At 40.1% G+C, this 26,053-nt stretch overlaps 2 protein-coding genes across 3 annotated transcripts in view; one reads left to right on the forward strand and one right to left on the reverse strand.

Annotated features, from left to right (window-relative positions):
* Positions 1-26,053, forward strand: part of LOC129723798 (peroxisomal targeting signal 2 receptor) — a 216,508-nt gene that overhangs the window by 118,473 nt on the left and 71,982 nt on the right. The gene's annotated exons all lie outside the window — the stretch shown is intronic.
* Positions 20,365-22,513, reverse strand: LOC129723801 (uncharacterized). Its single transcript, XM_055678242.1, has 4 exons — positions 21,481-22,513; positions 20,882-20,999; positions 20,614-20,795; positions 20,365-20,546 (listed from the first exon to the last, which is right to left on the reverse strand). Exons 1-3 carry the CDS (start codon positions 22,119-22,121, stop codon positions 20,727-20,729), a joined length of 828 nt encoding a protein of 275 aa, XP_055534217.1. The 5' UTR covers positions 22,122-22,513; the 3' UTR covers positions 20,365-20,546; positions 20,614-20,726.

Below are 26,053 nucleotides of genomic sequence, written 5' to 3' on the forward strand. Positions count from 1 at the left end.
AACCCACTTTTTATAATGTCTTCCTCGGATTTGATCTCTTTGGAATGCTTCCGTAGCGCCTGCTTCATAATAAGTATTTCTCGATCGACTTTAGTTCCGGTGCGTTGGGGGGTTCTTGTCTCGTTGGCTTCGTACCATTCCAAAACATGATTTGAATAGTGGCACGAAGTTAGATCCGGCCATAAGATCATAGGGCCTTTATGTGGCTTCAACATGGGAAGCAGCTGCTTCTGTAGACACTCCTTGAGGTAGATCTCCCCGTTTACAGTCCCGATAGTCACGAAAGGCCCACTCCTTTCGCCACATGAGTAGATCGCTTGCCAGATCATGTAGGGTATGGAACATATTCTAAGCAGCTTTAAGAACCGCCTGTGTATTGAGACGAAAAACTCGAAATGTGTTGGGTGAAATTCAAACAGAAGTATATCAATCTGTTCTCTATCTTTTTCTCTGTCAGAACTTGTTTCCAGATTGTAAAACTTAGTTAGCGAACTGTAACAATAACCAATTAAAGTTACCAATCGAGGGACACTATTCTAATCACCCCGGACCTGTTTTAAGCAGTTTCCATCCGTTTAGCAGCCGTTTTTTTCAGCACCCGAAGTGGTTTCTGAATGGCTGCAATATAGGTCAATTTGTTTCGAATGATGTTTGTTCACCGCTTACTTTGTGATTAACGGTATTTCTTATATTCGTAAGACAGCTAGACAATCAAAGTTTTCGTTTCCATTATTAAAATTGTCGATATTGATCAAAATTCAGGAGTTTAAGACCTGTTTTCTTCGACTGATTAAAATAGGCGCTACTGCTTAAGTCGTTCCTCACCCTAGTACGAATATATATATGATTCGATTATATTTAATTCTAGACTCGATTATATATAGCAGAAAAAAAGTTTTTTTTCCCGATTTCTCACATAAAATACGATTTCTCACATAAAATAAGTATCGCTTGAGAAGGAAGGGGACCTATCTGACAGAGTGTTGTAACCCACGCGTAAAATTTTGAGAATCTATACCAAATGAGAGGATATCAAAAATAGGTGTTTTTGTGCTGCGTTTAAAAGTAAACGAAGGATAAAAATAATAAACCTATTGTTATCTCACATTAGATGACGTCATGTATTAAACTTTGACTAAAAATTCACATTTTTTCATTATAACTTTATCTCACGATTCTTTATATTTTTCAATCCTTCTTCAAAATTATGCACTTTTTATGGGCCCATACTTTTGCTGAAGATTGTAAAAAAGCCATTTTCAAAAATAACAAAGTTTTTTGAAATAGTACGAATTCTCGTCAATGAAACAATCGTAAAGATTCCATTAAACAAATACTTACTTTACTTTACTTTTATGGCGACAGATCATCAGGATCCTATGCCGAATCCAGGATACGTCTCCACAAAACTCGGTCTTGGGCTGCTACTCTCCAGTCTCCCCTTACAGCCGCTTCTCTGGCATCCTCGTCGACAGCACACATCCAGCTCGTGCGAGGTCTGCCTCGGAGTCGTCGGCCTCTATCCGGTTCCCTGCTGAATATTATCTTTGCCGGTCGCTCTCCGCCATTCGTACTACGTGGCCAGTCCACTTTAACCTGCCGTGTTTCATCAGCTTGACAATATCAGCGTGTTTGTATACTTCGTACAGCTCGTGATTCATGTGCCTGTGCCACAACCCATTCTCTAGCTTGCCTCTGAGTATCGATCGCAGGGTTCTACGCTCGAAGACCCCAAGCGCTCGTCGATCGGCCTCCTTCCACGTCCACGATTCATGTCCGTAGAGCGCCACCGGGAAGATCAGAGTCCTATAGAGCGCAAATTTCGTACGGATCTGTAGGCTACGGGACCTAAGCTGGCTACGCAATCCCTAATAAGCCCTATTCGCCGCCACAATCCGCCTCTTCACTTCGCGGCTCACCTCGTTGTCTCATGTCACGAGAGTACCAAGATAAACAAATTAAAACCGACCACTCGAAAGTATCCCCATCCATCTCCACCGCAGCACCAACACCCGCAAAAATATCACGCTCTCTGCCAGCCACCATGTATCTTGTTTTGGCAGTGTTATGGTGAGTCCAATTCTCGCAGCTTCCCTTTTGAAAGCCGTAAAGGCCTCCTCAACTGCTCTACGGTTAACACCAATTATATCAATGTCGTCCGCGAAGCCTAGAAGCATGTGAGACTTAGTGATGATGGTGCCGCGCCTCTGCACCCTGCCCTTCGTATTGCACCTTCCAAAGCTATGTTGAACAGCAAGTTCGAGAGCCCGTCACCTTGCTTCAGACCATCTAACGTCACAAACGCGTTCAAAAATTCGCCCGCTGTTCTGACGCATGATGTGAAACCGTCAAGCGTCGCACGTAACAGTTTAACTAGTTTTGTTGAGAAACCATGTTCTAACATTATTTGCCAAAGCTCGTTGCGTTTCACTGTGTCGTACGCCGCCTTAAAGTCAACAAACAGATGATGCGTCTGCAAATTGTGTTCTCTAAACTTGTCGAGAATCTGTCTCAAGGTAAACATCTGGTCCGTTGTAGATCGCCCCACTCGAAAACCGCATTGGTATTCTCCAACAAAGGCTTCCTGCAACGGCCTCAGTCGCTGGAACAGGATACGGGAGCGAATTTTGTAAACGGAATTGAGGAAGGTTATGCCTCGATATTTACTACAGTCGAGCCTATGTCCCTTCTTGTAGATAGGGCATATGAGTTCTTCCAACCAGCCCGTAGGTGGTTGTTCCTCAGACCATATCCTTAGGATAATCTAGTGAATTGCACTACACAGCCGCTCGCTCCCGACTTTGAAAAGTTCGGCCAGTAAACCGTCCTTCCCAGCGGCTTTGTGGTTCTTTAGCTCTTTGCAAGCATTCTTCACCTCGTCCAATGTTGGTGGGTCCACGGCTTGTCCGTCCTCCCCAATTTCTATCCTGTTCCCCTCGACGACTCTCCTACCTTCCTCACCGTTCAATACCACTTCAAAATGTTGCTTCCAACGACTGGCGATTTATCGGTAATCAGGTTTCCCTCCCTGTCATTGCACATGGCAGGTACTGGTACGGTCCGGTTCCTGGTTCCGTTGATCGTTCTATAGAAACTCCTCGTGTCGTGCGTGGTGAAGCAATTCTCCGCCTCCGCGAGGACGCGATCATAGTGCTCACGTTTCTTACGGCGGTGAAGCCTCTTTTCGGCAGTTCTTGCCTCCCGGTATTTCTCACGCATGTGACGCGTTATACGATAGTTGCTACTAACGTGTTGGCGCAGGCTCGGTTCTTCTCTTCCGTCACCTCTAGACACTCAGCATCGAACCACCCACTACGCGTGGTTCCCGTTGTCATGCCTATCACTTCTCGCGCTGTTTCGCTGATCGCATCATTTATCTGCTTCCACTTCTCGTTCAGGTCCACTCCAGCTGGTTCACCGATCCGTCTATCAACTTTCCGAGCATACTCTGCAGCAACTCCTTCCGCTGATAGCCTCTGGATGTCCAGACGTATCTTCCTCGCCGATCTCGATTAAAATACGTTGGAAAACCGGGCGCGAATCTTGCCTACCACGAGATAGTGATCCGAGTCGATGTTTGGCCCTCGAAAGGACCGCACATCTATGACGTCTGAAAAGTGCCGGCCGTCGATCAGCATGTACCTGGGAGGCATCTGGGAGGTGTGCTTCCGAATGTTCAGACGTGCAAAATGGGACTACAGATGGCCATGCCCCTGGCCGCGGCGAAGTTCACTAACCTCAAGCCGCTGTCGTTGGTAGTAGAGTAGGCTTTCCCTACCAATAACGGGACGAAAGAACTCCTCTCGTCCGACTTGTGCGTTCGGATCTCCGATGACGATCTTTATATCGTGTTGTGGGCACTCTCCATACGTTTTCTCAAGGAGCTCATAGAACTCCTCCTTTACGTCATCGGTTTATCGTTTGTCGGCGCGTACACGTTGATAAGGCTGTAATTGAAGAATCTGCCCTTGATCCTCAATACGCATAGACGGTCATTAATAGGCCTCCAACTAATAACACGCTTCATTTGGTTTCCAAGTAGCACAAAACCGACGCCCCGTTCCGCTCTATCGCCGCCACTGTAGTAGATGTGATACTACGTCTCGCAACGGGGCTGCCGTCTTGCGTGTAGCTGGCGAGACACCGCATTTCATAGTTCAGCCGTCCGCTCCGGATCAGTCGTTGTTTGAGCCGCCCCTAACCTGAGGAACAGACGCTCAGGCAAGCTGCTCTACAAGGAGAACAGCTCCCTCTTCCCTGTCAGCATACGACCAAGTTCCCCCCGGTTAACCGATCTTCCCTTGGTTGCTCGTATCCCAATCGGTACCACGTGGAGGTAGGGATAGGAGTTGCTGGGCTTATGCTATGGACCACACTGGGGTCTATTTTATGACAACTAGTACGGGTGTACTGCTGGTACGCATTGCCCAGCCGTTTACCAACCGGATTAACCCGGATTAAACAAATAATGTTCTTCTAGAAAAACAATTGGTTATCTGCGTATTATTGCATAATAATGAGAAATTCAAAGTTTAATTAACCCTTGAAAACCCGATAATGATTTTTTTTTTATTTTGAACTATAACGAGATGAAATGTTCGGCAAAAATATGTATTTCTGTATGACCAATAACTTTTTAGAAGATCGGGACTCGAACCCGATATCACAACCATGTGGGAGAACTAGCCGACAAACATCGCTAACCACAGAGCCACGGAGACCACAACCTTTTCAACGCCTTTAGTGCTTTTAAGGATTGCGGCAGCGAACGGGGCTAATTACGAATTACGTGGCCAGCTTAAGACCCGTAGCCTACAGATCCGCACGAAATTTGTGCTCTACAGAACGCTGATCCTCCCGGTGCTTTATGGACATGAATCGTGGACGTGGAAGAATGCCGTTCGGCTAGCGCTTGGGGTCTTCGAGTCTGCGATCAATACTCGGTGGCAACAACAAAAAGGGGTGTGGAAGTATACCAACACGCTGATATTGAGTTTTAGTAAAGCGGCGATAAATACGATAAATGAACGTGAACAGAAGGTGTAATTTATACCCCGGAAATTTTTCCTCACACAGATGGGACTCGAACCCGCAATCTTCGATGTTTCCCCGGTATAGTGTTTCGGCCAATTAAACTACTGGGAAGATAATTTCCCCATAAAATAATATCGTATCACCCTCTACAATTGTGAGTCGTTCCTAGCATGCCTCGATGTTTTTTTTGTGCGATTTATTTTGTGCAGTCCCAGTCCCTCGCACAAAAACAGGTTTGACTGTATCTACATTACCTACTACTACTACTTATTATTTACTATGTTCGAATGTAACTTTACTGACTTGATGATTTTCACACAAGATTGTATTTTTGATTGATCATGGTTTTTCTCTCGAGTAACTTTTTAAACAGGCGCGTTGGAAAATTAACTAATATATTTTTGAGAAAGTTTTTTCAAACGTCACTTCAGTAGTAAATTTTTCAAATATTGGATGGGTTGAAATTTTTTTATATGTTTTTGCTAAGAATGTGCTATTAAATATGGTTATGTTAAATTTTCAAATCAGATCAACACAGTACCAAAAAATGAAATTTACAACTAATACAAATGAAAGCACATAACGATTTCTAACACATAAAGTGAAAAACATATACAATTTCACACCGTAAATAATGTACAATACAGAATCGTTTTAAGACATGTAAATTTGTACGTTAATTGATATAAACTTAAAGCTTCGAATATAAATATGCATACAAATTCACAATATATTCATTTACTTTGCATGTGAATATAATGCCACACGGAATATTACGTGGTTTCCAATGCTCCATTTATGTGCATTTAAAGTAATGTAAATTTTCTTTACTGTGAATGTTATAAATCTATATAGATAAAATTTTCTCAGAACTTTTTTCAGAAAATTGAACTATTCTCATTTATTTTTTATGTTATCAAATCGCATACATTTTTCAAATCATTCTAAAAATAGATTCTATTGGGAAACAAACTTCCCTGGATACACTTTTTTCTCGTTCTAGTCATGCACTAATCGTTGAAAATACCAAGGTAATTTCTGTACCGTATTTACAATTTCCGGATTCAATATATCTGCTGAACTATTAAAAAATGTTGATTTGTGGGCCAATATATGGAAAAATGCTAATATTTGACCTTTTCTGTCTGTATATGAGTTTATCAGCATATTTTGTTATTTTCCTAATAATTTTAAATATTTTTTTTGTGCAAATCGAGTTGTCAAGGTCGAGTCGAGGCGATGTCGAGCTCGATGAAAGCGGCGTTAAAAACCACCCGAGTTTTTGTGGTGGCCAGATGCGGACATTCTGAGTGCGTAGATTATGCAGAGTGCGAGATTATCTAGTTTGCGACCTGGTGCCAGTTGATTAGCCATTTGATGGCGACTGTTTAGTGAAATAACAATCAGAGATTGTAGATTTTTTTTCGATTCCAAAACTAATTTAAAAATAGTTTTCATTGTTAAGAAACACAACAAAATAATATTCATTTTGTTGTATATTTTAAATAGTTATTTTTCACTGACACTGTTTTAGACATTTTTTCTTATTAACTATCTATTGCGTATTTCAACGACCGTTATATTGACAATCACAGAGTTCACACTACTGAATAATTTCCAAGCAAACCGAGCCGTTAAAAAATTAACAAAAAGTAATTTATTAGACACTTTTTATCACACGTGACAAACCCAGCGAACCCGTTTTAACCCAACCGCGCACAACCACGCGCTCAAGGTTATAAACAGCATGGATTCTGCTGCTCTGGAGGACCGAGAACTATGCCCTTTCGAAATGATCGACATCTGCGAAACCTAAGTTCTCAGCTCAGCTAGATTCGAGATTAACCAATCCGTCTTCGCGTGTACCCAGCAACCAAAGCGGGTGTGGTTTTCGTGGCTTTCTGCTCTATCAATTAGTTGCACCGCAGGTCCGTGGGATCGTGAGTTGTGAGTGTTGATTTTACGGCGTCAGACTGTTTTTTATTTCTTTCCTTCTTACCTAAGGTCACCAGTACTCTTCGTTGGTACCCGATCGAAACGTAAGCCGGTGCGGTATTGTACCGCAACGCAGCACCGGATTGGATCTGCAGAATGATTGTTGCGCGAAGGTGTGCGATATGCGATATGTTCTTTGGCTTTGATAGTGGAACGCTACTTTCGAAAGCATATGATCAAAAGGAACGAGTTTTTGCTCGTTCTGCGATACTAAATAACAAGCTGTGGGCGGAACCGTCAACGTTGATTTTTATTATTGTGCGCATGTGACAAATTAGGCTCTGGTCGAATGAATTTGTCGTAGTCAACAGTTCAGCGATCACGTAACTAGGAATTTGTGCGATTTTATCTTCTTTCAGATTAAATGATTACCAGAGTAAAAATCAACCTAAAATAATAGGTTTGGATTTGCTCCAGGGTGTTTTTTTTCTACCAATAGTAAACTATCATCCATTACACAACTGCTCACAGAAGCAATAAATATTAAAAGTTGTCCAAGGGACAGTCTGAGCTCTGAACCGTCTGAGAACATCAAGAGGTCACATATGAACCCTGCGAGGAAAATAATGCTTACGTAACAACACGTGTTAAAATATCGGTACTTACCCGCGGACTTCATGCATGTAGGTTTCATTTCACGACAGTAATCAACCGTTGATGCACGGATCGCATATAACCGTAATCATAACCAGCCACCGTCCATCAACACCGTTCACGTCATTTTGATGCTTCTTATGTTAGGTTTGCCGGTGTACTGTCCTCTGTAAGCTACCGCACAGTGGTCAACTGTTGGGATGAAAATAAAACGTAATTCCAATCCATTTCCAATTGCTTCGGAGTAGGTGATTTCGTTTTAATCGCAACAGCTATCTGTTAATAACTTTAGGTTGCATGTTGGCAAAATAGTGCAAAGAGTACTCTGTTTCCTAGACGGTCATAATATCAGGTGCAAGATTTAATTTGAGATCAATCTGCCCAACTGAGTATTCTTCTGAATCTAGAAACTGTTGAGCTTCAAATTTGACTTTAAATTTCATATTCATGTATACAAAGTTTCCTAGATTCAGTCTTCCCAAGAATCGAGAACGCTTGAACTGTCAGTTGTGAAAGCCACCAGAAACTAAATTGACGTGTCCATAAACAACCTAAATTGATCCACCTAGCGGTCAGACTCAGCCTTTCTCATTCAAACTTACTATTTGTAAAAATAGATTTACATGAATGCTTAAATCCAAAAAGGTATACTCACTCTTTGGGTTCTAAAATATTGATGTTGTAATTAAAGTATACAATATGAAATTTGACGTAATGTTAGTGCTTCAGAAATAGCGAAATATAATAAATGACTTAATTTCGAACAATTTAATCACGAGTGATACCGGGAACGTTCAAATAGTACGATACCACATTTAAATCATGTTAAGGCCTTATATATTTATCAAAGCACCTATAGTGTTGAATAGTCTTTGAATTTCTTTTCTTTACAAAACTTTTGAACAGTATATCAAATTTTTATGAAGTTTGTTATTTGTAAGTTTGAGAGATGACTCGTTTGTATGACACTAGTTATGTTCAAATAAGTCGTGTAATACTTGAGATAATAGACTTTCGTTGTTTTACAAATTAAAACATAACGGTTGCTTAAGTTTGATTACACTCAAATGAAAAGGGAACGTATGGGGGAGTCAAACTTTGAAACCACGTGTTCAATCATAATTCATCAGTTAACCCTTAACTCTCCCGTTCATTCGATATCAATATTGTTCAAATCTGTTGTGTAGTTTCTAAGATAATGAAGTTTAGTGATTTTCACATTTCGATACATTACAGACGAAGTTACATTCCGATTACAGCACAATTCAATAGGGTGTTATGAGGCAGCTAGACCTTTCATTTGATACTGATTCTGTGGAAATCGGGTCAACCATCTCTGAGAAAAGTGAGTGAGCCCTAGTAGTCATCAGAATATGTTTCTTTTCATAGCTGGATTTCACATTTTTAAACATAACAGGAAAAGTAATAATCCGTTCGCAAAAAAAATCATTAGGGTTTTATGGGGCAACAAGACTTTCCATATGACACTGATTTTATGAAAATCGGTCCAGCCATCTCTGAGAAACATGAGTGAGATTGAACAGTCTCCAGAACACGTTTCTTTCTATAACTTCTGAACCATATGTTCAATCTTCATAAAAGTTGAGGGTGTTTAGGTAGCCCGTTCATTTGAAACCAATTTTGTTCAAATCGGTTAAGTAGTTTATGAGATATTGATGTTTCGTGATTTTTACATTTTGATACATAACCTCTAAACTGGAAATCAGATTACAATAAAATTCAATAGGGTCTTATAGGGCAACTAGACCTTTCATTTGCAATTGATTTCATTGAAATCGATTCAGCCATCTCTGAGAAAAGCGAGTGAGATTGGGAGAGCGCTACACACCCACACACACATGCAGAAAATGCTCAGCTCGTCCAACTGAGTCGAGTGGTATACGACATTCGGCCCTTTTGAGCTCTTTTATACCTTTAGTTTTTGCAGTGATTGCTATACCTTTCTAGGAGAAAGGCAAAAAGTGAAATGATAGAAATGACTTTTAATTTCAACTTCAATCCCGAGCAAGGCCGCAAACATTGAAATAGTACAAGATTAAATTTAAATGATGTTGAGGCCACATATTTTGATCGTAGCTATAGTTTGAAACAGTCCGCGGGTTTCGTTTCTTTCTATAACTTTCAAACCACATGTTTAAACATTATGAAATTCATTGTTTAAGGGTTTGAAAGCCCGTTTATTTGAATTCAACTATGTTCATAACTTCTGAGATATAAGAGCGTTTTTCACATTCTGACGCAGCGCCAAAACTAAAAGTTTGATTACAGTGAAATTCAATAGCAACCTAAGCGGAAAAAGACCCTTCATTTGACACCAAGATAGAAAGAATCGATCAGACCATCTCTGAGAAAAGTGAGTGCGAAAGGAAGGTGCACATACACACGTACACACCCACACACAAACATATACACCTATACGTGCATATATGCAGAAAATGCTCGATTCGTCGAACTGAGTTGAGTAGTATATGACATTCGGCCATTTCAATCATTTTTCTACCTTTTAATTAGCCAGTGATCGTTAGGAGGAAGTCAATATGTTTACTTTCATTTTGTGATTTCACATTTTTATGAACAACGGACACAGTTACAATCCGATTGCAATGAAATTCAATAGCAACCTATGGGGCAACTAGACCTTTCATTTGACACTAATTTTGTGAAAATCGGTTCAGCCATCACTGAGAAAAATGAGTGCGTTTAAACAACCTCAGGATAACTTATCTTTACATAACTTTTGAACCATATGTTCAATCATAACGAAATTCAAAAGTTAAGGGTTCTGGGGACAGCCCAATCATTTGAAACAAGTTTTATTGAAATCGGTTGTGTGGTTTCTGATTTATGGTCGCCGGCTTCATCTCACTGGTTAAATAACGTAAAATTATCGAAACAAAAAAAAAGATACAAGACCGCATGTACATTAGATCACATTCACAGGTGCCGCCGGCTCTCCTAATTGACTTGTTTCGTTCCATTCACAATCAATGCTGTTTACTCTCCACTTTGGCCGGTTCACACACAAACAATCGATTAACGTATTAACCGAAGAATTAGATCAATTCATGTGGCACATATTTATCGATCCATATCGCTAATGATTGAAATCGTTGCGCATGCTTAAGCCGCACATTATTTTCACTCGCCAGCCAGTGTATTGTGTGCAGGCTATTACTTTCTTTAGCTGGTGATGTTTTGTCTGTGTTATATTTATTATGTCATCCCGCAGCGACAGCAACTCACTCAACATTCGGTGCAGTTCACCTACACTGGGTCCGCGTCGGGAGGTACCGCATGAAAACAACATCTGTATGAGTGTCCGTGCCGGTAGTCCTCCATTAGGCGGTAAAAGATTTTCAAGTAAGTTGAATCTGCAGCCAACTCAAAACCAAACCGATACGCACATGCCACAGCATATTAGGCCCTCAACAAAACTGATTAGACAACAGCAGAAAGTCAATTTGGAAACAAAATGCTAAAATGATACAGATTAAAGTATGCAAATCAAACTATGCCGGCGCTAATAATGTGAAGAATAAAGGGCTATTCCCACTGCTTCCGTTCCGGGACCGGACCTGGACCGGGCTCGTCCGGGACTTTTCATGCATTCACACTGCGCCGTGTTTGAACCGTGCCTGCGCTGCGCTCTGGCTTAGAAATGTTGATGTGTGTATGTGAAAAAACGTCTTTCTCTTTTTTTCATACCGCAGCTCACTCCGCGCGAAATATGTCACTACAACATACACGCATCCACCCGAGTGCCTTCCGTGCACTCTCCGGCCAACACAAAGTATCGTCGGCAACGATAGTTTTTCTCTCGCACTGCGGCAGCACGACGGCAACTCAACGCTGCCCCGGTCTGGGATCGGCGCGTCGGTGTGAATGCGTTCATAAGAACGCATGCAATCAATCTCAAACGAGCTCGGACGACACACGGAACAGCCACGGCCCGGTCCCGGCCCGGTCCCGGAACGGAAGCAGTGGGAATAGCCCTTAAATCGTACGTGAATGCGTATTTCAGAAAACCATACATTAGGTTTATGATCGAGTCAACGTGCGTAGCATAGCTCTGGTGTTGCTAAACGTAGGCCGATATTATGTTTCGATTTTCCTCACTTCGGTTTTAAATTAATGCTTTTCGAATGAGCTGAGACAACGATCAAGAACCTGCGATACATCTGGTGAACTAAGTTATTAGGTATACGTCGTTTGAGATTTCTCCAGTCACAAAACGACGCATGATGAAGAAACGCAACCGCTGACTGCGTGTTCCGACTGCGAAAGGCAACAGCCCTTCGGCGGCGACTACGTCGTCAGCTGATTGAACGCATTGCGCAGGTAACCACGATGCAGTTCGAAGCGGTTGACCTGCATTTGTGGACCACTTCTGGGAAAGCCTTTTTTCCACCCTTCTTGTTTCCCCGGCCGGTTTCCAGTAGAGTCCTTCGGCCAAGAAGTGCCTGAACTGCGTTTACCAGCATGATCGTAGTGAACCGGTTGCCCGGTACACGGTGATCGTTTCAGCAGCCAGACTGGTCCCGCCGAGTTCGACCGAGTACACGTTGTGACCGCTATCTGGGACACTAAACGACACGTTTGTCCCTTTTCGTTGATACCTTTCGTCTTCTTGTCTGTGCAATTGCCGGAGCAGCACCTCAAGTCGTCGAGCCTAGCCGGGAGTGAAAGGAGTGTGTGAGAGCCTGCGTTGGTTATGTAACCAATATTGTGAGGTTAATACGAGAGTGTGAGGGATGTCTGGTTGCGATTTTTTTCCTACGATTTGGCAACTCAGCGGAGCGTAAATTAATGCACTCAACATGTTGAAACATCGATAAGATTTGTTTTGTTACCAAATACTCTCTGATCCGCAGAATTCATGCAACATTGCGATTCCATCTCAAATCGTTTGATTTGTTCATTCGGCTAGATTAGTTCAATGTCATTGATATTCATCATCCATCATGTTCACTGCTGACCTTTTGCTTATTTTTCGTACAGCATCAAGTTTGAAACCAGGTCATCATATTTAATGTCGAATATTGCTGGCAAATGGCATATTTCTTAGTCTCATAAACACGAATCACATTCAAGTTTTTAAAAGGGCATGCGTTTTAAAACAATTCAGGGCAGGTTTCTTTATAGCTATAAAAAAGTAATTTAAACCTCGAATCGAAAGAATATCTAGTATATATTGAACATTTATCTGGTTTACTCTTACCAACAGCAGGCATTTAATTTGCCTTTCAACTTGCGCTATTTGACAATGATCAAAAAAGAGAAAAAAATTGCGTCTGTAAAGTGCCCTAACGCGTCAATAACGATTTAATTACAAAATTCAATCTCGGTTTGCTAAACTGAAATGTAAACACTCCAAATCTCGTTATTTTCTATAGTGCACTGCCATCATACTCTCGACATTGGTCATCATTAGGCACGATTGAGACGTTGCCCTTGAATTGACAGCGGGTACCTGCGTAAAGGTATTGGTACTGCTTGAAATATGAATAATTGTTGCATCAAACTAACGTGGAGATCAAAAATGTTTATCCAATCATAACGGGTTCTGAAGAAGACACTTGTGAAATACTCTAAAAGATTTACTTCAGATCACTGATACTTTCACACAAAAAGAACAGTAAACTGATCAATCAGTTAAAATGACACTTCAGATCAAAGTTTATGGTCAACAATTCACAAGATTTGATACAATGCAGAATAATATTTTCACATGTATTTGCATCAATCAATGCCAGAAAAAGTTTTACAATTCTATTTAGTGCGTAACTGAGTTCTCGCTGATCGATTCTGACATATCTAGAACGGGATGATCCAAACTGAGATATATGGTAAACAAATCGCTTCGTCATATTAGTGATTTTGTTGTGACTTCTTATACCTACCACAGACAAACAGACGTGCCTCTTCGAACAAATCCTGGAATATCTTCGTCCTTATTCGAAACGTTACACTCATGCGCCACCATGTCAGCTCATTGCCTACTTACCTATTTTTGTAAAACGGTTTTTGTCTCTGATGATGGGTGTGCACGCTTGCTTAAATTAACACAAGCGGCATTACTGATGGTTTTTGTTTTTAATAATGAATGTGTACGCTTAGTCAAAGCGCACTAGCGGCATTTTAGCCCACTAAGCAAAATTTCAAAATTACCGTTATTTTTCTGGTCGATGAAATCGTCATCGAGTGGCACGTCTGTTTATCTGTGTGTGTGTCTGTGTGAAAATATTTGATTTTATGCCCAATAATCGTCATTTGCGGGAAGTGTTACTTTTCTCATTTCATTAAATGAAAGCGGCATCGAGAGCTGAAAAAAAGTGTACGAATATGCTGCTTGAAGAAAAACAACGTGCCGTGATAGATTCTGTCTTTTCAAACATGTTAATTCCGATGTTGGCGGCTGTCAGCTTGAAGAAAAACCAAAAACAGTCGAAAACGCTAAATTGGAAAAAAACAGCTCTATGATGTTCCATGCCAAACGCTGGAACAGCTTGCATCGATATTATAAGTTAGCTGCCAAGCTCTTTTCAAGCGTTTGCATGCTTAGAAAGTCAGTCGAAAACAAGGAATTTGGGCTCCTTAACATTTGAATCCGAAGTCGCTTTTCCGTCTGTGAACATCTGCTACGTATAATAACGGGTGATAAAAAATAATAATGAAAAATAGATTTATACATCAAATAAAAATAAAAGAATGCTTCTACGGCGCCAGCTGACCTAGAATACGCCCTAAGGCAGTATATACAGGAGTCCAATTTCAAAAACCGGAAAAATCGAGAGAGTCACGAAAATTGTCCAGTCTCAGTCAGTTTCCAACCGATTACCTCCATTTTACAGCAATCGATTGAAAATTATCAATGCTTGCACCCACCCAAACGTAGAGAATTGTAATTTTATTATACTAGTGAAAATTGTCAACCCTTGTCGAAGCACAGGGGTGACATCGCGCATTTTGTTTCGAGTAACTCGAACAAATCTAAATGATCGCTGGTGGACGTTATGTTTCGGTTTTCGTATTTTTTCGACTTTGCGTGTTAGATGAGCCGAAGGACAAATGACAATGACAGCTCCTAAACTGGCACTGTGGGACGGGCTCGGGAATAGCTCGAAAATAGCGAAAAATGTCATCCAAGATTTCGGCCTCTGATTGGTCGCTTAACTCATTCCCTGAGGGTGATGTCATATGGAATCACCCGACATTCAAACTTTGATCTAAGTTTAACAAATATACTTGAAAATTTTTCACAATAAAACTATTTAGTATGGTTAGAGAACAGATTGATCACAATCGGCCGAATATACCTAGTTAACCGGGAATGCACTCTTTGTGCTATATGTATAATTCATTCCAAGACTATACCGCTACTATATGGACGTTGGGTGCTGATCGTGGCGAAAAAAGAAAAGCCGGGTTTCAACTTCCCGCACCCGCCCGTTGTTATAGATTTTTTGGTAGCTACATTACTAAAAATTGCTTGAAATTCTGCTAGAGAAAGCGAGAGAATTAGAATCATCGGCAAAAGGCGATATTGCAGTTGAATTCAATACTGGCACCAATGATGGTGATCGGCGATAAAATCAGCGATAAACATTCGAACTTTTTCAGCGTGTGAGTCAACTTCGTCTCTCAGTCGGTTCTAACATTCATCGTACGATATGCCAGTCCGAGTGAACCAATTCGGAGATTCGCTGAGATAATTCATTCTCTCTCAGAGATGGAATTTCCAATAGCTCTACAAACCAATGATTCACTCTTCGCTGATAGAATCCAAGTGTCGAAACAGAAGGGAAGAATCGCGAGACGATAATCATCGGAAAATAGAAGCGATTGCGATCGCTTGAACAATTATCCCCCTTTCTTTCCGAGTCGCAAGTGTTGACAGTAAAATAGGTTTTTCATCGTTTAACAAAATGTTGCCTGCTGTTGTCATTGTCAACTACTCAATGTTCTTTTGTTCGTCGGTTTATTTGCATCGAAGGTTTGTTCGCTGATGTATGTTGGCCGATATCAAAGTTTTTCTTAAGGGGGGGCCCTAGTCTAGAAGGTCGAAAAATCATGAATTTTCATATTTTTTATGGCTGTCTAGAGTAAAGTGAAGTGTTTGGCTATTTTGGCTATTGATTAAGGTATATTTGAAGATGTATTTTCCATGTCGTGAATGTAAATATAGTGAGTATTACACTGTTGGCAGCTGGGAACGTGGATACTCTCTCTAAATCAGTACCTAACTGGTGGTAAGTTTTTCTCAGCTTCTAGTAGACCGATCGGGCTGAAATTTTTTTTCAGTATATAGAAACATATTATCTATCATGTTACGTAGCCGTTTTTGAAAATTCCAAAAATTGCCAAAATGGCGGCCATTTGAGTAAAAAAATCGGTTTTTTTTCATGAAAAATCACTATTTAAAAAATCATAAAACATTAAAAAACTCAGATATCAAAAAACGGCTACGGAACAAGTAAGATAATCCATTTTTACATGTTAAAAAAAATTCAGCAAAATCGGTTCAGTAGATGCTGAGAAAAACTTACCACCAGTTGAAAAAACATGGTTTCGAGAAAAACACTGCCAATAGCGTAATACTCACTATATTTGCACCCACGGTACACAAAATACATCTTCAAATACTCCTTAATCCATAGCCGAAATGCCCGAACACCTCACCTTTCTCTAAACATCCGAAAAAATATCACGAAAATTCATTATTTTTCAACTTTCCAGAGTAGGGTCCCCCCTTAAACAAGCAAAAAACCTGCACAAATTTTGGAAAAAAAACCGCAAATATAAATAGATTCGAAAAAAGCTTGCAAGCTATGCACATAGTAACAACAAATATTTGCCATTTGAAAAAAAAAAAACAAAATCGGCAACGGACTTTGAAAATCTGCATTTCACAGACAATTCTGTAAATCTGGTATCCCTGTTTTGTGCTGCCTTTTAGTTGGTCTAACGCTTGCAGTTTTTTCCCTCTCTGAGTTTTTGGTTTGCGATACAATTTTACGATTATCGGGACACTCTCACTCACAAGCTGATTCAAACCAAAAATTTTCGTTCCACGGCTCGATCGGATCGGGAGACGATGATGAATTACCTATTTAACCCGATGAGAGAATCGAGAAGCGCCCCAAGCGACGATAAACTCGCATACAGTTAACAGGCTATAAAGTTCACGAAGTATTCTTTCGGCAGTTCATTTGTCACACAAGTTCTCTTCTCGAGAGACGAAACAAAACATCGCGTATTATGCGTGATCAGAATCCAACAGGATTCTCTCATGATAATTCTCTGATACGATTTTAACCATCCTTGACTGGCACAACTCAAAATTTTGCAGTTTTGAGTTTTTGATGGCAAACGATGTCAAATACTATTGAGTTTAATTTCACAAAGACCCGTTTTAAAAATTAGCAAAAAATCCACAGTTATGCACAAATCTAAACTATCCAAAAAAGACGTAGAAAGACGTATGACTTGCTCATTATATGCAAATAATATGGGAAGTCCTAAAATTTGAAATTTTCACGAAAAAGAAAAAAGAAATTTTTGACGCAAATACTCAAACACGTTCTCGAAACTATGAATTTTGAGTTGTGCCAGTATTGAATTCAACTGACGATATCACCATGAATTGAAAATAGTCTGTAATTGAAGTAGTTGATATTTATCTACCACTCGTTAAAACATTGCTGATAGTGGTATAATGGCCAAAAATGCAACCCCCTCCCCGCAAAAGGGGAAGGATCATGTGAAGACAACTTGTTATTGCATCTTTGAGTATCGCTTACACTCTTGATATTACATTGAACAGATTTCAAAAAAGGTAATTTAACGTCGAGATAAACCTATTTTAGTATTGTAGAGGAAACCATGCCAAAACCTCGTGGAATCACCGTTTTGAGCTCATTTTTTGTCCGATTTAAGATCTGTTTCTTCTAAAAGATGGGTAAGAAGATGCTTATATGTGGACAAACTCTTAGAACTTTGATATTTGGTCTTAAAACAAAATGGCGTCGAAAGAACATCAAAAATTTCCGATTTTTAAAAAAATCAAAATTGCGCCATTGTTGCCCCTTAAATTGAAATATGTTTAAACTCCGGGGGCTTGATTTTCGCACCAAACTTCATCAAAAAATCATACATAGATGCCAAGGCAAAAAAATGGTTGCAGTGTGTTATGCAGGCAGGGAATTGAGAGAAACTTTCGGATAATATTACAAAAAGATGACACAGTGTTAAGCCTTCATAACTTTTAACTGAAAATTGATGGGTGATGAAATCTTTTTCGAAAGAAACTGTTTGTGCATTCTGTTATCGAAAAAATAAAAAGAAAACCTCTATTCAATGTTGATATTTTTGAATTGGAAGTTTCTTTTTTAATTTCAAAGATCACATCAGGAATTCTTTACTGTTCATGAAATTTATAAGGATCGTGAATTAAATTGAATTGACTATTTCAATTTTATCTAAAATATTAAAAAAGACAATATCAAGTCGAATTTTGTTTGTGTCATAGATTATTTTTATTTTATTTGTTTCGACTAACAGTTCCACTTATTTTTAAATTTTCATAGCGAGTCTTGTTTATATTTCTGTTTCAACTCATATTTTACTTTAACTTTTCTCCTTCATCCTAATTTTGTATGTCTCGTTTTCTTCTTCTATCTTTCCTTCCGTTCTGTTTAAAACTATTTAAAAAAAAATAAATAATTTCACCTTTTTATTTACTTCTACTTCTCTTTTGCTCTATCTCGTTTCTATTGCTTCTATTTATTTCATCGAAAATTTTATTTCTATTTGTATTTTGATGCTTCTTTTAAAATCTATTTATTTTGTTTATTGTTGTTTTAATATATAAATATATATTAAATAAATATATACAATGTTTAGTAAAGCGGGAAATGTATGTAGTTTGCGAGAATGCGAAAATGAACGGGAATAGAAGGTGTGACTTTAGGCTTAGAAAAAATTTCCCTCGTCCAGACGGGACTCTAACCCGCAATCTCCGTTGTCCCCGGCAAGGTGTTTTGGCCAATTAAACTACTGGGAAAGGTATAATTCGTCGAATCACCCTCTACTATTGTGTTCCCGTATCCCAGCACGTCACGATGAACTGCACACATTGCCCTGTGGGAGTTTATTTTTGTAACTGAGAGAGTTACAAAAATAAACTCCCACAGGGCAGTGTGTGCAGTTCATCGTGACGTGCTGGGATACGGGAACACAATAGTAGAGGGTGATTCGACTTTGGTTTAGGACGAGTTATACCTTTCCCAGTAGTTTAATTGGCCAAAACACCTTGCCGGAGACAACGGAGATTGCGGGTTAAAGTCCCGTCTGGACGAGGGAAATTTTTCTAAGCCTAAAGTCACACCTTCTATTCCCGTTCATTTTCGCATTCTCGCAAACTACATACATTTCCCGCTTTACTAAACATTGTATATATTTATTGCACTTTGTTCGGATATTCTCAATGTACTCCTTGAAAGTAAGATTCTTATCATCAATTAGCCCTGAGTATTTAACTTGATCAGACCAATTCAAAATTACATCGTCCGTCTTAACAACATGATTGTTGGTGGGATTGAGAAAAGAAAATCTTGATTTATGAGGAAAAATAATTAATTGTGTTTTTGATGCATTAGGAGAAATCTTCCATTTCTGCAAGTATGAAGAAAGTCTTTATCGACCTTATCATCGCCACACTCATGATGACCACCCGCTTGTCAAAGCGGACTCTGTAACCCTGCGGCTACGAAGCTTCGTTGATTGTTTGCTTTTTTACTTTCTGCCACTTTTATATATTTTTTATATCAATGAATGAATCATTGATTTTTTTTTATATATAATTATTTCCATTATTTTTTTTAAGTTTTTTTTCTGAATCATGATCTATTATTATATTTAAACTCATTAGATTCTTATTTTGAGCATGATGTTGAATTCGAATAATGGCTTTATTCGCAAATTAGTTTTTTGTTTGTATTCATCTTATTTGATTTTTCTGTGATATGTACACACTGTGTGTCGCTTTCTAATGCAAATTGTATGAAATTATTATTTGAACAAACAAAACACAGTTTTCTTCTTCAAGAAATAGACATTGTGAAAAAGACACGTGAGCCCCAAAATTTGCGTTTCAAAGTACGGGTATTTATTCATTTATTCCATGAATTTATTCATGTATGTCCCAAGCATAAAATTTAATACGAGACGATGCATAACAATCACATGACACAATATTGAAGTTGAAAAAATGTAACGCATTTCACTGCTTAGTCCGACAAATTAGCTAAATCAGATCCAACAACTTTATAATCGGCTTTTGAGTAACAAGGTGCGGTGAATTCTTTGTATGCCTTTCAAATTGTTACCTACGTTTTGTTCAGTAAATCGCTCTTGCATACTGTTGAGTGTATCAACAGCTGAGGAATCTGAAACGGCACGCGTATTGCGATACGTGCGATTCGGCTCGTTCGGGGCTTGATCTTCTTTTACTTTTTATTAGCCAGTACGGTCGGTTACAGCCGTGCGAAAAACCGAATTAAACTTCGCAACTTAAGGAAAAAGCCTCACAAAAAATAATGGCTTCGGTTTTGTCGAATTAACGCTTCTCAACTATGTGGAGCGTTTTTTACGCGGTAACACTTCGGACCTTTTGTGCTGAGCAACTTGTCAAAATTTCTGATTTGACACTAAATAACTAGATAGGTTAACAACACCATGACAAATGAAGTGCAGACCGCACAGCAATCTAAAGGTCATCAAGGTCTGTTTTATGGGGGTGTGCAAAAGTGTCGTGTATTGCCGGTCATAACGGTACACGGTATAAAAGCATCGCTAATCGTCGGAACCTTGGCCGACTTGTGTGTAGCATTTAAAAACAACACCTGGGAAACGAAGATAATAATTTCATCACAAAAGTGTTAAGTTTTACTCTCCGTTAAAATCACCTACGCTGGGTTATGCACGCGATACTAGCGCTATGAATAACAGGTTGGAAGATCGCATCGGAATTTATTTGTGATAATCCATTTTGTCTCAAGATTACGTTTACTTATAGTATTTTATCATTTTGTGACATGGTTCAGGTCCCAGTAGTGTTCACCAAAGCCGCCTTTCTTGTCTGCCCATTTCACCTGTTGATAGACAAAAATTGGGGAAATATTTTTCGTAACAGCTAATAAATAATTAAAACTATTGAACTAAACGATCGTTAGTATACCCGTTTCTGAAAAACCCCGGCACCAGGTGAACCCCGCTCGTGCTGTTCAATGTAGTGCTGAACGTTGCCACGCTTCGAGCCAGCGTTATAGGATCCGTCACCATAGAAGTTAAAGTATCTGTAGAGGAAAGTGTTACAGTGACAATTGTGGCTAATAGTTTATGGTTAGCAAAAGTCAATCATGTATGTGTTTAATTACTTTTCCCTGATGTCGGTGTTTGTTGTGGTCCTGGCGTTCATACCGTTCTTCCCATCCACGTTCGGTTTCGTACAAGTGTCCGAATTCCAATTCCAGTGGCGACGTTTGTTCGAAGTACGTGTCCCTGATAAGTTATTTATGATAGTTTTCAGTCTACATAAACTTTCGCGAGATTAGTTTGTTCTTTGGATGTGGAATTGCAATGTTTCGTTATTGAGTTGTTGTAAAACGATCATTTGTTAAATAGTTTAAATATTGTATCACAAGTCAATGTCGACGAAGAACCTGTTTACCCTGATCGGACCCTGATAGTTTGAAAAAAAAGTAGTTTGCTGTCATGACGTTTTTTTACCATTTTGAATCACTCATGTCACACTCACATATTATAGAGCATACTTACTGAAAATACATCGAATCCCCCGGTAGGCTATTTTGGCGTCGTTGTTCAGTTTCTTCCCCTGGTTCCATCCTTTCATAGGCAAAAACATGCGGATCAGATTCTTCGTACCGTCTCGGATAACTCTTACTTTCCTGCCCCGCTGCATCCGATGGATCAAAACATCCTACCCGTTTGATAGGTTCTTTCATTTCTCTGTTTGTGTTTCTCATAACTTTATTTCCATACACATTATTTTTTTCTTGAGACTTCGTCTTCGAAAACTTGCGCCTAATATTATTTAAATTTTCTTGTAACTCGTCCCTGTTCACTTCATCTGGAATAGGTTGTTTGTTGACTGCAAAATAGGAGGTATCCACATGTAAGCGATGTCGGTTGTACTCCTCCACCGGGTCTTTTCCTTTCACGTAACTTGGATAGGAGTGTGACGAAAAGAAGAAGTCCGTGTTGAAGTGCCTAGTACTTGTCGGGTTTTGAGGCACAACTGCGCTTGTAATAGGTTCAATCAACTCGACGTCACACGGGAAGTCTTCATTTGCAGTCCACGCCGTCTCCGTCGTTGGCCAGTGCCCCAGTGCTCCTAAAGCCACAGCAACAATAACACAATATTGGCGAGCAGAAAATCGAAGCCCCAATTGACCCATAATTATGTGCCCGAAGCGAACAATTAACACTCACTCAAACTTGCCGGACGGAGAGTTGTGCCAAACTGTTTCTCAGTAAACGCCGGAGCCTTTTTTTTACTTGATTGTTTAGTTTGATGACAAAGTGACGATTGGAAGTTTTCGATAGATTCGAGATTAGCTTTATAGACGACGATAAGGTACACGCGTTCCGCGAAGTGGAAGCTGTGCCCCAATGGAAGCGTTCAAGCGTTGCGATAAACTAGGAAAATAACCGCTTTCCTATGTAAATTTAACCCTAATTGCCTTTCTTTCAGTAGCCACAGTTGAATAACTATCTTCGTTTCGCAATCAAAATTTGTATTGGCGAAAAGTGTCAGAGCAAAAAAGCGGTGTTCGAGTGTTAAATGAACCATGGCCTGTGATCTGCACGGGGCGAAATTGTTCAACCTTGTTAGTTATGAGAACTAATCGTATAGGCATTAAATTAAGACCCCCATAACGGGCGGTGCGTTGTGAATGACATAATATCGCAACCACAAACGCGTATATAATAATACTTTACTTTTCACAATGCTTTCGTCAAGCGGCTTGAAATATCTATTATCTAGCTGGATCGAAAACTATCGCGGGTGATCGAAATTGTAGTGTTTTGGTGTCACCATGGTGTTATGACAACCTTATTCCTGGTTTGGGTTTAAATCAAAACGTCACCACCCTAAGCGTTCATGATTGACGTTACGGTGAATCGGTAAATCGGAGCACTGCTTTTATTTTGTTTATTTGTCACAGTTGATTACACGGTTAAAAATTTAATTTTGTGTTGTACAATGGCTTAGAAATGCAAGTTCGAATAATATCAAATGCACATAAGATTGATATTCAGTCTTAAGTTAGTAATAGGTTTGATCGTTTGTGAACGTAGTTAGCCAGTGGTGCCGGAATTAATAACGCGATGCTCGTTAAGACTTTGATGATGACGATGTTACTAGTTTTTACTTTTATCGATCATGGAAGCTGTCAATCGACTCCCGATGATACCCACAGTGGTAAGTGACGGCAGTGTCAATCGATTACGGAATCATTATAGCAAATTTATGAAGGAACCTGGTTTGAACTTTCGGACCGTAAACAGGGGTTACTCCATGTCACTTGAATGATGTGTAATGTGCACAAAACAATTCATCATGCTACCAAAAGGTAACGGTAACTTTGCATTTTTTCATAGATTTGACTGATAACAACATGCAGGGAATTAGCTCCAGTGGAAGCTACAGCGAGCTTCATTCAATGTTCAACTCAACGTCGGGTGCGTCCAACCCGGCAGCAACCGGCGCTGTCTCAATGCAATACCGTCGTTATCGAAGAGTGAACGATAACCGAAGAAGCCGCGATCGCCGTGATTACGGTGATTCCAACCGCACCGAGGACGACGTGGGTTTGGGTGAGCGAAGAAGGAGCAACACTTTTGGCAGGAAGTGGTCACCCGGTGGCGGTGTCAGTGGGCCGGTGCATACTTACATCAAGACGGACAAAAATGCAAACTTCAAATGGGGCGTGAGGCACTTTGCTGGCAAGCGGTACGGAGGATGACGCGTTGATTGGTGGCTGCATCGACCGAGCGATCATGCACAATGGTTGCGTGCACTGCTGCAGCGGTCAATCGATGGGCGTAATTTGCGCTTGCTTTCCTGATGCTTTTTATTTCTTCTGTTTTGTTGCTGCTTGCTTGTGGATGCTTTGCGGCTGTTTATTGCTGTGATTATAACTAACGATCATGTATTTAGTACACATTAGAAGTCGCAAAAAGTACTTACTTCCTTGAACTGTAGGCAACAGGAGCACACCATGAATGGGGTTTGATCCGTGTCGGACACTATGTTTTTAGTTCGATCTATTCACTAGATATGGTATTTACATAGATAAAAGAAAATTTTGCTTGTAAGCATGTACATGTATGATCAAACTCGTTTTGTTATCTACAAACGAAAAAAAACTGCTTTGTGGCTGACCATATATGATTAAATTAATAAGACCCTTCAGCTTATAAACGAATGTATTGCACCCACAATAGTTCAAGCCTGAATGGTGCTGTATTTTGCTTTAAGAAAATAATGTGCGTATCATCATAGAAATTATACAACAGGCAATAGATTAGAGTTGATTGTTGTTTATAGTTGAAGTGCATTGAAGAATCTTTTGAAATTCTAAAACATGTAGACAGTAATGATTAACGGGATCGTATTTTATTATAACAAGTTAAAACTTACTAGCTATGGTCCATGTTCTTCCCAACGAATTGGAAAAATTAAACTACAACATTCACTTTCAAAGTAAGCTGAAGCAGCATGTATTAAGAAATGTGAACGGATACTTACTATAAACATGTCAACCACTTTGCATGTGTAGGTTTTGCACTTGTTTTTCGCTGGTAGTTCTCCTTTTATAATATATTTGTTTTAGAAAGGGTCTTTGATCACTCCTTCACAGTCGCACAGTCGATAGAGACATCAACAGATTACCCCGAAGAAACCACTAAATCCACCTATCCAACTTGTAGAAGCTACAGGAACCGATCTATCATCTTCGATGATCAGTTAGCGACTCATTTGGCTACACCAGGATGCTCACAACAAGGTTCAATGGAAGTCCTCTCTGACTCTGCCTCGGTACTACCATCTTCGACAATCTCTCCGTTTGTCATTAGAGTTCCTGCCTAGGAGCCGTTCCGTTACTGAGTTCAGAGAAACAGAGGGGGTCTTCCAGTCTCCCTCACCACCCATTTTTATTAGTTACCATAAACGTGATCTTGATGCGTCAGCTGTCGTATCTTACGACTTCCGCAATGCCAGAGTATTGCCGAGTTTTCCTTCGAGATCGACTGGAACTTTATTTTGGACTTCGTCCGTAGACGCCGCTCAAACTCGCTCTTCAACGTAGGCCATCGAAAGTTACTTCTCGAAGAATAGCCAGTTCTTGCTTCTCAACGGCCGTGGCAAACGAGAGAACTTCGCCAGTTGGAATCTGAAAAAAGAGTTACCTTGAAAGAATTAACTAAGCACCATACACTGTTCCCAGAACTATGCGAGAATCAACCACACACGCTGTGTTGCGTGTAGCGAAACGATGCTTTCTGCGATATCAACATAATTTCCAGAGGAAGCTCAAGTCTCGCCCCAAGCAGTTTTGGAAGTTCGTCAATCAACAGTGTAATGAAGGTGGGATACCCTCCTCTATGACATAAAAGAGTAAGGAGGCAGCCGCCTGCAGGACATCTGTCAAGTTTTCACCGAGAAATTCGCCAGTGTGTTAGTCCATGAGATCAACACGTTGAACGTATCGCTAGTAATACCAATACGGGCCAATTTCGAACACATACATTCAGACGCAACGTTGATTTCTAGAGCTTGCTGCAAACTCAAATCATTCCTAAGCCCGAGTCCTGACGGGATTTCGTTTCCGTTTCTTAAAATGCATATTGAAAACTTGATATCTCGGCTTCTGCATGTTTTCCGGCTATCTGTCGCTTTTGGCATCTCCTCGTCCTGCTGTTAATTAGCGCACATGTATGTATTACACAAGAAGAGGAACATACACGGTGTGGGCAATTATCGTGGCATCAGCTCGCTCTGTGCTGGTACCAAACTGTTCGTCATCATGAAACCTTTGCTCGCTTACTGCTTACTGTGCCTCCATAAGCACTGATCAACATGGATTCACAACCAGTCGCTCCACCGCCACTAATTTGCTTAGTCGTGCAACACTACGGTGGAACGTGCCCTGACGGATGTCTTTTACACCGACTTGGCAGCTGCCCCGGTAAACTGATCCATCGTTGCCGCAAAACTTGACAATCTTGGAATCCACGGAAATCTTTCACTATGGTTTCAATCGTACCTTACCGGTCGCCGTATAACCGTTGCTATTAGGGATTGCCATTCCTTTTATTTTGA

Source organism: Wyeomyia smithii, chromosome 2, assembly GCF_029784165.1.
Source record: "Wyeomyia smithii strain HCP4-BCI-WySm-NY-G18 chromosome 2, ASM2978416v1, whole genome shotgun sequence".
Classification (NCBI taxonomy): domain Eukaryota; kingdom Metazoa; phylum Arthropoda; class Insecta; order Diptera; family Culicidae; genus Wyeomyia; species Wyeomyia smithii.

Coding starts and splice junctions, on each gene's coding strand:
- LOC129723801 (XM_055678242.1), bottom strand. CDS start 22,121: ATGGGTCAATTGGGGCTTCGATTTTCTGCTCGCCAATATTGTGTTATT. Junction 21,000..21,480: donor GGGGATTCGATGTATTTTCA/GTAAGTATGCTC, acceptor TTTCCTCTACAG/ATACTTTAACTTCTATGGTG. Junction 20,796..20,881: donor CCGGGGTTTTTCAGAAACGG/GTATACTAACGA, acceptor GTCTATCAACAG/GTGAAATGGGCAGACAAGAA.